We start from the raw sequence: 14,869 nt of genomic DNA on the forward strand, positions 1-14,869 counted from the left end.
CCCGGAGGGTTCTTTGATGCTGTTGGATACTGGCGCTCCTAGTGGCGGTTTACAGTGGAAACTTTCATAAAAATAAATAAATAAATAAACGTCTTGACTCAGATATAGAACAGCGTTAACAAGAGAACTTGCATTTATAATTCAATATTCAACATTCAGCATTCCGTGACTCAAATGTTACTGCACTGTGATCAGTCACAACACAGTTCTCAGAGTGCTTCATTCCCGTGTCTCCCTCCTGGCCTTGTGCATGTGGGGGGCAGAAAGCTGACAGCAGCCCCTCAGAGGTGAGTCACCTCGAGACATAACTGGCGGCCTTTGGGGGTGTCCCTATGTGCATTGGTAGCATTGGCAGCCTTTCTCCAACTAAGTTCTTCGCATTCTCCTCTCATGCCGTAGGCGGGCCTTAGGCATTTGTTGGCAGTCCCAGGCGCAGAATTAGCTCTGCCACTCGACTGAAACATTGTTATACTTTTATATCTATGTGGGTTTTAAGATGTTGTTGAAGATGGCCACTACGACCAAATCTCTTTCCACATTGTAAGCATTCAAAAGGTTTCTTCCCTGTGTGGGTTTTAAGATGTTGTTGAAGATGGCCACTACGACCATATCTCTTTCCACACTCTGAGCATTCAAAAGGCTTCTCCCGTGAGTGGGTTCTCTGGTGTTGCTGAAGGTTACTCCCCTTACAAAATCTCTTTCCACACTCTGAGCATTCAAAAGGCTTCTCCCCCGTGTGGATTATCTGATGCTGTTGAAGATGGTTCTTCCAACAGAATCTCTTTCCACACTCCAAACATTCAAAACGCTTCTCTGAGGGCCTCTCCCCTGTGTGGGTTACCTTATGCCGCTGAAGAGAAATATTATAAGTAAATCTCTTTCCACACTCTGAGCATTCAAAAGGCTTTTCGCTTGAGTGGGTTCTCTGATGCCGCTGAAGATAACTATTTTGAGTAAATCTCTTTCCACACTCTGAGCATTCAAAAGTCTTCTCTGCTGAGTGGGTTTTCTGATGCCGCCGAAAGTTACTCCTAATACAAAATCTCTTTCCACACTCTGAGCATTCAAAAGGCTTCTCCCCCGTGTGGATTATCTGATGCTGTTGAAGATTGCCGCTGTGACTGAATCTCTTTCCACACTCTGAGCATTCAAAAGGCTTCTCCCCTGTGTGGGTTACCTGATGCCGCTGAAGATAAATATTATAAGTAAATCTCTTTCCACACTCTGAGCATTCAAAAGTCTTCTCCGCTGAGTGGGTTTTATGATGCCGCCAAAAGTTACTCCTATTACAAAATCTCTTTCCACACTCTGAGCATTCAAAAGGCTTCTCCCCCGTGTGGATTATCTGATGCCGCTGAAGATAAATATTATAAGTAAATCTCTTTCCACACTCTGAGCATTCAAAAGGCTTCTCCCCTGTGTGGATTCTCTGATGTCGTTGAAGATGGCAACTCTGAATGAATTTCTTTCCACAATCTGGACATTCAAAAGGCTTCTCCCCTGTGTGGATTATCTGATGCTGTTTAAGATGGCTCTTCCAACAGAATCTCTTTCCACACTCCAAACATTCAAAACGCTTCTCTTCTGTGTGGGTTCTTTCATGCTCTCGAAGATAGGCTCTCCGAGTGAATCTCTTTCCACAACTTGAGCATTGAAAAGGTCTCACCATTGTGTGGGTTCTCTGATGACTTTGCAGATCACAGTAGGATGTGAATCGTTTCCCACACTCTGAACATTCAAAGCTCTTAGCCGCTTGGTGCCAAAGGAGCTGTGAATTGTATCTGAAGGTCTTTCCCTGCTGAATGGCTGTTCTTGCCTTCATGATCCTCTGCTTTGGACAATGTACACTGCGCTGTTTTCCATCTGCATATCCAACCGTTCGACTGCTTCTCTTTATCTGGGGTATGTTTCTACCTCTTGTGTTTTCTTCCCAGTCTTCATTTTTAACTCCATCTAGCAACTGTTGAACCAATTCCACTCCCTCCTCATTCCTCTGATCATCCCCTGCTGGAATAAAGTGAGAGATCCCATGAACACCTGGGAGGGCAGGTAAGGTCCCAAGGCATCTAGCTCACTGCAGGAGGAAGGGCTAATGGACTTCCACAGGTTGCCTCATCTTAGCCACCTCACCTCAACTATCCCCAGAATATGTACTATTCAAGGATCCCTCATTACCCTCAAGAGCCACCACTGAGCTCCTGACCCTCCAAATCCCACTCCCCAGAAGGCTTCCCTCCCTCCTTACTTCTTGGCCTAATTGACTGTACCAACCCAAATGTTGCTCAGAAGAGAATCAGAAATCCCCCATGGCTATATCCCCTGCCTGTTCTCTTGGCATAACGGGGAAGGAGACTCACTCTCAGCCAGCTCATTTGGGAAGGAGATTTGCTCTTGGGACCCTCCTGCCAAACTCTTCAGTCTTTCTTCAGATGCCAGGCCATGGTCTGTCTCCAGCAAAGGCTCTCTTATGCTTCTGGATCCTTTTGCTGAGAAAGAGAGAAAGTGATCATTCCTCTACGGGGAAGGAAAGGAATTTTTTTCGCACTGTCAGAAACATGGTCAAGATCATAGCCCATAATCCAAACCGTTTCAAGCGGGGCACATCTGTGGGGAAAGATACCCGAGTTCCTCTCAAAGATTCCAGTGATTACTGAATGATCTGGCCTGACTTGACTTGCATTTTCTTGCTCCATATTGATTCATTTTATGTTGAGTAACTTAGGTTACAGCTAGAATACTAAAGTGGTAACAAGAGGTACCATCTAGTAGAAGGTATTTCATGTATCAGATAAACCACTTAGCTTTTTGTGCTTGACTCTTGCAGAGCCGTAGAAAAGGTGCTGGTTAGTGCTGTAATGTTTTTACAATCTTCATAGAACTTTAGATACATTTTAAAGGCTCTACTTTATTTCTCTGTACTCTCCTTGTGAACCCACTGTACTGGGTGGTGCTCAGGGACAAAGAGTAGTGACCCAAAAGGATCCTGGCTTAGATCTTTTCCAGATCACTGGCAGAGCTGATCTTAGTAATCCTATTCAAGACTGAGTGGATGTGGTAAAGGCAACAGAGAAAGGAGGATCTGGCCCCTACCCAGGTCTTTCTGAGGGCCTCTCACCCCTGTACTTCAGGCCAGGACGCCTTCCCTGCCTTCGGTGACAGACACAACACTGGCCTCAGCTGCCCCTGGGAGAGCAGAATGATGTCTGATAGTTCAACAGTTTGATTCAGGCATCATCCCATGGGTTGCAATTCGCACCATTGGCCCTTGTGTGAGACTCTTACCCAGAGAGATCACCGTCTCAGAGTTCTCCAGCATGACTTCTCTGTAGAGAGCTCTCTGGCTCGGATCCAGCAGGGCCCATTCTGCCTCGGTGAGAGAGACAGACACCTCCTTAAAGGAGAAGGGCACCTGAAAGAAAAGGCAGATTCTCTCCTCAGAGATGATATCAGGCAGAGAATGCAGACTGGACGGATAGGGCGTATGGCTTGGGAGGGGTAAAGGGAGCGACATACAGAGCATCTCTTGTCTAGAATCCTTGTAGAAAGGAGGGAAGATCCGGGCTGTTCCCCCTCATCTCCCCTACCTGGACAGGAAGTGAATCAGTCATTTCCACAGCTCCGAAAAGGTGACAGCCGAACGGCATCTCTCCAGTGCCTGTTGGTGAGAGAAGGGAGGAAGGAGAGGCATTTGTCCTGAATCCCCATTCCGTTTGCTTCTTTCTTTCCTGCTCCATACATCCCTGTCCCAGGAGTTTGAACCCTCACACTTTGTGCACAGCATATTCTTTCACCCTTTTCCCTAAAGTCCGGGAGAGGCAGAGGAGAAGCACCCAAGTGCCTCGGAGGGGATTGAAGTTGCCAACGCCTTTCAGGCTTCTGTGATTTTGGACGTGTGCCCTGAGAACTCTGGCACTCTGGAGGGGTCGGAGCCCATGACGCACTGGACACAAAGCAAGGAATAGAAGGCCGGGATATCATTTGGGTGTATCAGATGTCACAATAAACTCAAACCTCAGTGGTTCTTTAATATCCAGAATATTAAACAAATCTGAACGCATTTTGCTGTGTGCCTTTTTGAAGGGGTATCAAAACTGAGAACAATATAAAGGTAAATGTATCCCCTGTGCAAGCACCGAGTCATGTCTGACCCTTGGGGTGACGCCCTCCAGCGTTTTCATGGCAGACTCAATACGGGGTGGTTTGCCAGTGCCTTCCCCAGTCATGACCGTTTACCCCCCAGCAAGCTGGGTACTCATTTTACCGACCTCGGAAGGATGGAAGGCTGAGTCAACCTTGAGCCGGCTGCTGGGATTGAACTCCCAACCTCATGGGCAGAGCTTCAGACTGCATGTCTGCAGCCTTACCACCCTGCGCCACAAGAGGCTCTAGAACAATATATAAAGGTACAATTAGTGATCATTCAAAAATAATAAATGCATAACAAAGATAAAATTGAATAATGTAACGAATACATAATTTTTTTCAACAGGACACTTCAATAGAGAAACAATCTCTTAACAGAGAGTCTAAAACAAAAAAAACCATTAGAATTACGGTATTATGGTCACATGAATATGAACCTCTATCTAGTATATAAACGTGTATATTAGGTAAAGGTTCATACTGTAAATGCATCGGGATCTGTTTAATACATGTGGAATTGATGTCAAAGGAGACATCACCATCACATTTGGCCCCAAACCCAGATGTCCCTTCAGCACTTGTGGAGAATAAGGTCGGACTGGGGCCAAGCAGTACCCCAAGGCCTTTCCCAAACGTCCGGGGGGGGGGGGGGGAGGTTCAGGCCAGAGCCTTATTGCAGCATCCTATTCCCCCTCAGTGGCCTGCCAGACACCCCTATAGGCTCCGGTCCCAAACTATTCCCTGATCGCTAGCTCCTAGGAAATCATTTCCTGACCTCTGATCCCCAGAAGGTGGAGGCTCCCTTTGTCGACTAGGCTGAATAGCTCTGCCCAGGTTGGTCACCCTTTCTTCTTTTGAGTGGCTTCTCATAGAAGGAAGATGAGGGATGAATCCTTTATTAATGGGAGGAATTGCCCTCCATGGATTTGTCCCATGCCCTATGCTGGGTATGATGTGAAGAAGTTTTTAATCCTCTTCCTAAAACGAACTCTCTGCCCATCACACTCACAGGGTGTCCCAACTGGATGCACAAGTCCTTACCATGAGGGAGGGCATCCTGGACATGGCCCTGGACTTGGACCCGCTGCCCTTGCTCCAAGGATGCTCCTTCCACCTCAGAGAACATGACCTCGGTCTTCACGGATGGGGCCTGCAGCTGAAACGGCAATAAGAGAAGGGTACGAGATGGGATGGAAAAGAGACTAAGCGATGGATCCTGTCCCCCTCCCAGGCTCTGCCACCTTCCATCAGCTGCTCTGATGACTTACGTGAAAGGATAGGAAATTCTCTAGAAGAGGCTTCTGAAGGAGACTGCTAAATCTACCCTTTCACAAATGTTTGGCAGGGAATCTTTAAGAAGGGACCAAAACTCGTTTGAATTGGAGATACCTGGAGGAAAACCCTCTCACCTGCTCTGCCTGCCTCTTCTCCTCTGCCTGGCTTAGGACGAAACCTTCGGCCAGGGCCACCGCCTGGGAACTAGTCTCTGGCCCACATTCTCTGACCCAGCTCTGCATCTCCTGGGGCAAGATGGCCAGGAACTGCTCCAGGATCACCCGGTCCAGGATCTGTTTCTTCGTGTGTCTCTCTGGCTCCAGCCAGCAAACGCAAAGTCCGTGGAGCCAGCTGCAAACCTCTCGGGGCCCCTTGGCCTCTTGGTATCGGAACTGCCGGAAACGCTGCCCATCCGAGATCTCAGTGACCTGATGACTGATCTCTGGCACAGAAGTTCTCCAGAATTCGATACCATTGTGAATTTGGGTGGGAGGGAGGCCTTTAATTGCCATCTTGCCAGTTTCAGATCCTTCTATGTCCCGCTCTTCCATTTCCTTCTTCTTCTCTTAGGTCTCTTCTGGCTATGAAATGATGCCTTTTGTCATGTGACTGTGAAGAGAGACTTCTTTTATTTGGGGGGGAGGGGGGGGACAAGAGACAGAGACAGTATCAGGTCACCAGGAAACCCAACAAGAATTGCCCTGGTGGGTCAGAACAAAAGTGCTTCTTGTGGTTCATAAACCAGGCTTAGTATCATTTGGCTACATCACGTACCAGGCTAGTTGAGAGACGCCTCCTGGCCTTGCGTATGTGTGCAGCAGAGTGCTGATGGTGGGTGTGTGGCTACATTAGCATGCCCTGCCCCTCAGAGGGGAGTCGCCTGGTGGTATAGTGGGCGGCCCTTGGGGGTGTTCCCGGGTGCACCGGAGCCTTTGCTGGTCTTTCCACCCCTAAAGAATTGAGTTTTTAGATTGTTTCACTCCGCTCCTAGGTGGGCCTTAGGCTTCAGCTGCCAGGCCTGGCCCTCCACAGTGGGAAGGCCTCTGGGTCTCAGGATGGGGCTGCAGCCGGTTCCTTCTTTCTCTTCCAACAGGGGGGAAAAGAGCAGCTTCCTGCTTTCTTTCGTTGTTGGCAGGTTAGAATGACCAGCCGCCCGATATCCCTTCCACAGACACCAATTCTCGCCCCACCCCAGAAAACCACACTGCAGCCGCACAGAGGCACAAGCCGGGCGCCCAGGAGGGATGTCAACCTCCAGGCGGGGCCTGCAGTTCTCCCGGAATTGCAACCGGCCTCCCCTGGAGGAATTGGCTGCCAGGGAGGGCTCTCTGGCCGGGACCCCATCATATAGCTCTCTGGTATCCCCAGCTGACCCCCCCAACCCAAAACCTGCGTTTCCCAGAATGCCCCTCCCGAAAGGCGCAGCACTTTCTCATCCGGGAGTTGGCAACCCCACGAGAAGGCCCCCCCCCGTGCTCCCGGGGCCTTAAAGTTTATTGACCCTCCCTCGCCGCCCCCTTACCTGCGGGCGAACCCTCCCGGAAGGGACCGGCCAGACATGACGCTTTTCCGGTCATCTTTCCGCATTGAGAAGCCAAACCCCGTCCCCCGGAAAGGAGCCTGTCCTCCCCGCCCTCCCACCCCTGCTCGGCCACTCTCGCCGACGTCTCGCTGGTTTTAACCCTTCCAGTGCTGCAGGCAAAGGGAAAACGCCTGCCGCTCTCTCGGCTCCCCCCGCGGGGCTTCAGCCAGTTATAACACGGAGGGGAGGGACTGCCAGGGAGGATGCTGAATGTGTACAGGCCCTCTGCTTGCTCCACACATACAAGGCCTGGTTGCCACTGAATACGGGCTCCCCATAAACTTAGGGAGTGTGTGAAAAGGAAACGGGAAAAAATTATTTGCAGTCTTAAAGGTGAGCACCCAACTGTGTAGTACCTGAAGGAGGAGCTCCCTGGCCAAAATATAGGCAATCTTAGAGATCCTGCAAGTAAAATGCAGTTTTCAGAATGACTGCCTCAGCCTCACCTACCTCACCGTTTGGGAGGGAGGCGATTGTAAGCCAAGCCTTCTTCAGGTGGTAAAAAGCAGTTATCCCCTCTCAAAAAAATGTAACAGGGGAGCTCCCCACCTCCTTAGACAGTCCATTCCACTGTTGAACATCTCTGTGAAATTTCTCCCTGAATATCTATCCATTAGCATTCCACATGTAATTGAAACCCATTACTGTAAAGAGCCAGCCTGGTGTATTGATTAGGAGTGCAGACTTCTAATCTGGCGAGCTGGGTTCGATTCTGCACTCCCCCACATGCAGCCAGCTGGGTGACTTTGGGCTCGCCACAGCACTGATAAAACTGTTCGAACCAACTCTTCTTCGTCTCCTCTGCTGCATACAAGAACAGCTCCCGGACATCTTTAATGAGCTATGATCTTTCTTTTGCTCAGTTTTCTCCGTGTTATAACAAGAGACTTCATCTAAGGTTGCCAACTGCCAGGAGGAGAAAAGTGTGGTGTTCCTTTAACACCATTTGGGATGTAGTTGAGGGATTCAAACATGGCTAAAACTCCTTCCAGTTAGCACATTTTATATATTGCTTTCTGTTATGGTACAATTTCTGTTCCTATTCAAGCTCTTCACAGGAGTCTCTATGATGCCCATGCCGGTCCTGCTGTCACCGTGCCTGGACACGGCACGTCCCATTAAGGGCAATCAAGTTTTATTAAAGGTAGTAGGGAGAACTAGTTGTATAAAATAATACAGCTGAGTCTACACAGGAGGGAGAAGGAAGGCCCTTCCGCCCATAACCCCGGAGGGTTTTTTGATGCTGTTGGATACTGGCGCTCCTAGTGGCGGTTTAGGGTGGAAACTTCCATAAAACAAAACAAAATAATAAACGTCTTGACTCAGATATAGAACACAGTTAACAATGAGAACTTGCATTTATAATTCAATATTCAACATTCAGTGACTCAAATGTGACTGCACTGTGATCAGTCACAACACAGTTCTCAGAGTGCTTCATTCCCATGTCTCCCTCCTGGCCTTGTGCATGTGGGGGGCAGAAAGCTGACAGCAGCCCCTCAGAGGTGAGTCACCTCGAGACATAACTGGAGGCCTTTGGGGGTGTCCCTATGTGCATTGGTAGCATTGCCAGCCTTTCTCCAACTAATTTCTTAACATTCTCCTCTCATGCCTTGGGCGGGCCGTAGCATTTGCTGGCAGCTCTGGCCCCAGAAATAGCGCTGCCACTCAACTGAAACATGTTATACTTTTATATCTATGTGGGTTTTAAGATGCTGTCGAAGATGGCCACTCCGACCAAATCTCTTTCCACATCGTGAGCATTCAAAAGGCTTCTCCCCTGTGTGGGTTATCTGATGCTGTTGAAGATAACTATTCTGAGTAAATCTCTTTCCACACTCTGAGCATTCAAAAGGCTTCTCCCCTGAGTGGGTTCTCTGATGCCGCTGAAGGTTACTCCCCTTACAAAATCTCTTTCCACACTCTGAGCATTCAAAAGGCTTCTCTTCTGTGTGTGTTCTCTGATGATGTTGAAGATAAGCATTCTGAGTATATCTTTTTCCACACTCCAAGCATTCAAAAGGCTTCTCTCCTGTGTGTGTTCTCTGATGCAGTTGAAGAGTCCTCCTTTCAGTGAATCTCTTTCCACATTCAAAGCATTCAAAAGGCTTCTCCCCTGTGTGAGTTCTTTTATGCTGTTCAAGTTTCCCACTCCGATTGAATCTCTTTCCACACTCAGAGCATTCAAAAGGCTTCTCCCCTTTGTGAATCCCTTGATGCTTTTGAAGTTTGCTACTCTGAGTGAATCTCTTTCCACACTCTGAGCATTCAAAAGGTTTCACCCCTGTGTGAGTTCTCTGATGCTGTTGAAGACTGCCACTCTGACTGAACCTTTTTCCACAGTCTGAGCATTCAAAAGGCTTCACCCCTGTGTGCGTTCTCTCATGCTGTTGAAGACTGCCACTCTGACTGAATCTCTTTCCACACTCTGAACATTTAAAAGGCTTCTCCCCTGTGTGGATTCTCTGATGCTGTTGAAGATGGCAACTCCGCGTGAATCTCTTTCCACAATCCGGGCATTCAAAGGGCTTCTCCCCTGTATGGATTCTCTGATGCTGTTTAAGATGACTTTTCCAACTGAATCTCTTTCCACACTCCAAGCATTCAAAACGCTTCTCCCCGGTGTGGGTTCTTTCATGCTCTCGAAGATAGGCTCTCCGAGTGAATCTCTTTCCACAATCTGAGCATTGAATAGGTCTCACCATTGTGTGGGTTCTCTGATGACTTTGAAGATCACAGTACAACCTGAATCGTTTCCGACACTCTGAACATTCAAAGGACTTAGCCGCTTGGTGACAAAGGAGCTGTGATATGTACCTGAAGGTCTTTCCCTGCTGAATGGCTGTTCTTGCCTTCATGATTCTCTGCTTTGGAAAATGTACACTGCGCTGTTTTCCATCTGCATATCCAACCGTTCGACTGCTTCTCTTTATCTGGGGTATGATTCTACCTCTTGTGTTTTCTTCCCAGTCTTCATTTTTAACTCCATCTAGCAACTGTTTAACCAATTCCACTCCCTCCTCATTCCTCTGATCATCCCCTGCTGGAATAAAGTGAGAGATCCCATGAACACCTGGGAGGGCAGGTAAGGTCCCAAGGCACCTAACTGTCTGCAGGAGGAAGGGCTAATGGACTTCCACAGGTTGCCCCATCTTAGCCACCTCACCTCAACTTTCCCCAGAATATGTACTATTCAAGGATCCCTCATCCCCCTCAAGAGCCACCACTGACCCTCCAAATCCCACTCCCCAGAAGGCTTCCCTCCCTCCTTAATTCTTGGCCTCATTGATTGTACCAAACCAAATGTTGCTCAGAAGAGAATCAAAAATCCCCCCTGGCTATTCCCCTGCCTGTTCTCTTGGCATAACGGGGAAGGAGACTCACTCTCAGCCAGCTCATTTGGGAAGGAGATTTGCTCTTGGGACCCTCCTGCCAAACCCTTCAGTCTTTCTTCAGATGCCAGGCCATGGTCTGTCTCCATCAAAGGCTCTCTTATGCTTCTGGATCCTTTTGCTGAGAAAGAGAGAAAGTGATCATTCCTCTACGGAGAAGGAAAGAAATTTTTTCCGCACAGTCAGAAACATGGCCAAGATCATAGCCCATAATCCAAACCGTTTCAAGCGGGGAAATATACCCGAGTTCCTCTCAAGGATTCCAGCGATTACTGAATTATCCGGTCTGACTTGACTTGCTTATTTTGCTCTCCCTACAGCTAACATCCTTAGCTTTTTGAAGACACACCTGTCACCATTAGTGAATTGTGAGAAGCTGTATCCAGTTGCATAACCAGGAGGGAAGGTGAACTGGGAGGGTGCTGAGAGCCTCAGTCAAATTCTGTCATGGAGGTTCTGTGTTTGGTTCATTTGGATCAGCTGACTCTAAAGAGGTAGACATGATACTATCTGTGTATCTAGTTGTATCTAGTTGCATAACTAGAAGGGAAAGGGAACGGGGAAGGTGCCAGCAGTAAAACTCTGTCAAGGAGGACCCATGCTGGGGTCATTTGGATCAGCCGGATCGAGAGGTAGAAATTATCACATCCATGTACACCAAAGGCAAGTCATGTGAACTTTATGCTCATGCTGTATTAGCGTGATTTGGTATTTTCTTGCCGCATTGTGATTAGTTTTATTTTGAGTAACTTGGGCTACAGCTAGAATATTTAAGTGGTAACAAGAGGTACCATCTAGTAGAAGGCATTTCATGTATCCGATAAAACAGTTAGCTTTTCGTGCTTTACTCTTGCAGAGCTGCAGAAAAGGTGCTGGTTAGCGATGTCTTGTTTTTACAATCTTCATAAAGATTTAGATAAAGCTTTAAAGGGTCTACTTTCTCCTGAGCAGTTTCCTAATGAACCCACTGTACTGGGTGGTGCTCAGGGACAAAGAGTAGTGACCCAAAAGGATCCTGCTTTAGATCTTTTCCAGATCACTGGCAAAGCAGATCTTAGTAATCCTATTCAAGACTGAGTGGATGTTGTAAAGGTTGGCAACAGAGAAAGGAGAATCTGGCCCCTACCCAGGTCTTTCTGAGGGCCTCTCACCCCCTGTACTTCAAGCCAGGACGCCTGTGTGAGACTCTTACCCAGAGAGATCACCGTCTCAGAGTTCTCCAGCATGACTTCTCTGTAGAGAGCTCTCTGGCTCGGATCCAGCAGGGCCCATTCTGCCTCGGTGAGAGAGACAGACACCTCCTTAAAGGAGAAGGGTACCTGAAAGAAAAGGCAGATTCTCTCCTCAGAGATGATATCAGGCAGAGAATGCAGACTGGACGGATAGGGCGTATGGCTTGGGAGGGGTAAAGGGAGCGGCGTACAGAGCATCTCTTGTCTAGAATCCTTGTAGAAAGGAGGGAAGATCCGGGCTGTTCCCCCTCATCTCCCCTACCTCGACAGGAAGTGAATCAGCCATTTCCACAGCTCCGAAAAGGTGACAGCCGAACAGCATCTCTCCAGTGCCTGTTGGTGAGAGAAGGGAGGGAGGAGGGGCATTTGTCGTGAATCCCTATTCCGTTAACTTCTTCCTTCCCTGCTTCATTCCCCCCACCCGTGCTAGGAGCTTGAAACCTCATCCTGCGTCACATTCACAGGATGACCCAACTGTATGCAGGCAAAATAAGCCCTCACCACAAGGAAGGACATCTTGGACATGGCCCTTGGCCCGCGCCCACTGCCCTTGCTCCAAGGAAGCTGCTTCCACCTCAGAGAACATGACCTCTGTCTTCACGGATGGGGCCTGCAGCTGAAACGGCAATAAGAGAAGGGTACGAGATGGGATGGAAAAGAGACTAAGGGATGGATCCTGTCCCCCTCCCAGGCTCTGCCTCCTTCCATCAGCTGCCCTGATGACTTACGTGAAAGGATAAGAAATTCTCTAGAAGAGGCTTCTGAAGGAGACTGCTAAATCTACCCTTTCACAAATGTTTGGCAGGGAATCTTTAAGAAGGGACCAGAACTCGTTTGAATTGGAGATACCTGGAGGAAAGCCCTCTCACCTGCTCTGCCTGCCTCTTCTCCTCTGCCTGGCTTAGGACGAAACCTTCGGCCAGGGCCACCGCCTGGGAACTGGTCTCTGGCCCACATTCTCTGACCCAGCTCTGCATCTCCTGGGGCAAGATGGCCAGGAACTGCTCCAGGATCACCCGGTCCAGGATCTGTTTCTTGGTGTGTCTCTCTGGCTCCAGCCAGCAAATGCAAAGTCCGTGGAGCCGGCTGCAAACCTCTCGGGGCCCATTGGCCTCTTGATATCGGAACTTCCGGAAACGCTGCCCATCCGAGATCTCAGTGACCTGATGACTGATCTCTGGCACAGAAGTACTCCAGAATTCGATACCATTTTGAATTTGGGTGGGAGGGAGGCCTTTAATTGCCATCTTGCCGGTTTCAGATCCTTCTATGTCCCACTCTTCCATTTCCTTCTTCTTCTCTTAGGTCTCTTCTGGCTATGAAATGATGCCTTTTGTCATGTGACTGTGAAGAGAGACTTCTTTTCTTTGGGGGGGGACAAGAGACAGAGACAGTATCAGGTCACCAGGAAACCCAAGAAGAATTGCCCTGGTGGGTCAGAACAAAAGTGCTTCTTGTGGTTCATAAACCAGGCGTAGTATCATTTGGCTACATCACGTATCAGGCTAGTTGAGAGACGCCTCCTGGCCTTGCGTATGTGTGCAGCAGAGTGCTGAAGGGGGGTGTGTGGCTACATTAGCATGCCCTGCCCCTCAGAGGGGAGTCGCCTGGTGGTATAGTGGGCGGCCCTTGGGGGTGTTCCCGGGTGCACCGGAGCCTTTGCTGGTCTTTCCACCCCTAAAGAATTGAGTTTTTATATTGTTTCACTCCGCTCCTAGGTGGGCCTTAGGCTTCAGCTGCCAGGCCTGGCCCTCCACAGTGGGAAGGCCTCTGGGTCTCAGGATGGGGCTGCAGCCGGTTCCTTCTTTCTCTTCCAAAAGAGAAATTTGGCTTGTTTCTGGTAGGTTAAAATGTTTGGCTCCCTTTTGGTAGGTAGGTTAAAATCACCATCCGCTCAATATCAGTTTCGTAGACACCAATTCTCGCCCCACCCCAGAAAACCACACTGCAGCCGCACAGAGGCACAAGCCGGGCCCACAGGGGGTTGTCAACCTCCAGGCGGGGCCTGCAGTTCTCCCGGAATTGCAACCGGCCTCCCCTGGAGGAAATGGCTGCCAGGGAGGCCTCTCTGGCCGGGCCCCCATCATATAGCTCTCTGGCATCCCCAGCTGACCCCCCCAACCCAAAACCTGCGTTTCCCAGAATGCCCCTCCCGAAAGGCGCAGCCGTTTCTCATCCGGGAGTTGGCAACCCCACGATAAGCCCCCCCCCCGAGGCTTTAAAGTTTATTGACCCTCCCTCGCCGCCCCCTTACCTGCGGGGCGGACCTGCCTGCCGTGACGCTTTTCCGGTCCACTTTCCGCATTGAGAAGCCAAACCCCGCCCCCCGGAAAGGAGCCTGTCCTCCCACCCCTGCTCGGCCACTCTCGCCGACGCCTCGCTGGTCTTAACCCTTCCCGTGCTGCAGCCAAAAGAAAACCGCCTCCCGCCCACTGGGCTCCCCCGCGGGGCTTCAGCCAGGCTGCCCTCCCCCCCCCCCGCTCTGAGGGGGCTGCTCCGGAGTCACTCCGGAGGGGGATCCCGTTCCTCTTTCGCGTCCGCCGCTCCTTCTGCCTCCAGCTCCGATTTGGGCTGCGATCCTGAAGGGATGGGGAGGGCGGATCGCGGAGGGACCTCCGAGGGGGCAGAAAGGGCCCGCAGCAGAACACAGAAGTCGCCAGTGGGGCTTCAAAGGTCGCCTCAAGTCATTCTTCTGATGATGATGGTTCCACGTTTCTTAGACTCATTGTTTAGTTTCCCCCCTCTAGTTTCTATCTGAGATAACATTCTTTAAAAGCCAGCAGAAAGCAGCCTGCCGTGAGTTTTCAACACTCTTTCTGGGAGGGAAGGGACTGCCAGGGAGGATGGGGAATTTGGGCATCCCCTCTAAGTCCCATTGCTTGCTCCACACATACCAGGCCTGGTGGCAGACATTCCCTCATGCCTCTGAATAAGGGTTCGCCACAGACGTAAGCTAAAGCCTTTGTGTGGAGCACAACAAATTGTGGCAAGTTCTTAAAGAGGTGGGAATACCAGAGCATCTGATTTGTCTCCTGAGAAATTTATATGCAGGTCAAGAAGCAACAGTGAGAACCGGGCATGGAATCACTGATAGGTTCAGAATTGAGAAAGGAGTTCGGCAAGGCTGTATACTGTCGCCTTGCCTATTTAACTTGTATGCGGAGCACATCACGAGAAAGGCGGGATTAGAGGAGTCATAAATTGGGAACAAGATCACAGGGAGAAATGTGTCAACAACCTCAGAT

The 14,869-nt window shown here is 49.6% G+C and overlaps 2 protein-coding genes across 3 annotated transcripts; both read right to left on the reverse strand.

The window, feature by feature from the left end:
• Positions 1 to 105: 105 nt before the first annotated feature.
• Positions 106 to 13,742, reverse strand: LOC143834177 (uncharacterized). The gene is made up of 7 exons (XM_077330779.1): positions 12,494 to 13,742; positions 12,126 to 12,240; positions 11,887 to 11,957; positions 11,585 to 11,711; positions 10,385 to 10,513; positions 8,814 to 10,043; positions 106 to 1,617 (listed from the first exon to the last, which is right to left on the reverse strand). The coding sequence occupies exons 1-7, from the start codon at positions 12,908 to 12,910 to the stop codon at positions 467 to 469; spliced, it is 3,240 nt and encodes a 1,079-aa protein (XP_077186894.1). The 5' UTR covers positions 12,911 to 13,742; the 3' UTR covers positions 106 to 466.
• Positions 1,836 to 6,929, reverse strand: LOC143834120 (zinc finger protein 232-like). 2 transcript variants are annotated; one of them, XM_077330720.1, is made up of 5 exons: positions 5,553 to 6,927; positions 5,185 to 5,299; positions 3,585 to 3,655; positions 2,358 to 2,486; positions 1,836 to 2,007 (listed from the first exon to the last, which is right to left on the reverse strand). In XM_077330720.1, exons 1-4 carry the CDS (start codon positions 5,967 to 5,969, stop codon positions 2,466 to 2,468), a joined length of 624 nt encoding a protein of 207 aa, XP_077186835.1. In that variant the 5' UTR covers positions 5,970 to 6,927; the 3' UTR covers positions 1,836 to 2,007; positions 2,358 to 2,465. The 2 variants fall into 2 exon arrangements, with proteins under 2 accessions (XP_077186835.1, XP_077186836.1); XM_077330721.1 differs by having other exon boundaries at positions 1,854 to 2,004; positions 5,553 to 6,929.
• Positions 13,743 to 14,869: the final 1,127 nt, after the last annotated feature.

Source organism: Paroedura picta, chromosome 3, assembly GCF_049243985.1.
Source record: "Paroedura picta isolate Pp20150507F chromosome 3, Ppicta_v3.0, whole genome shotgun sequence".
NCBI lineage: Eukaryota > Metazoa > Chordata > Lepidosauria > Squamata > Gekkonidae > Paroedura > Paroedura picta.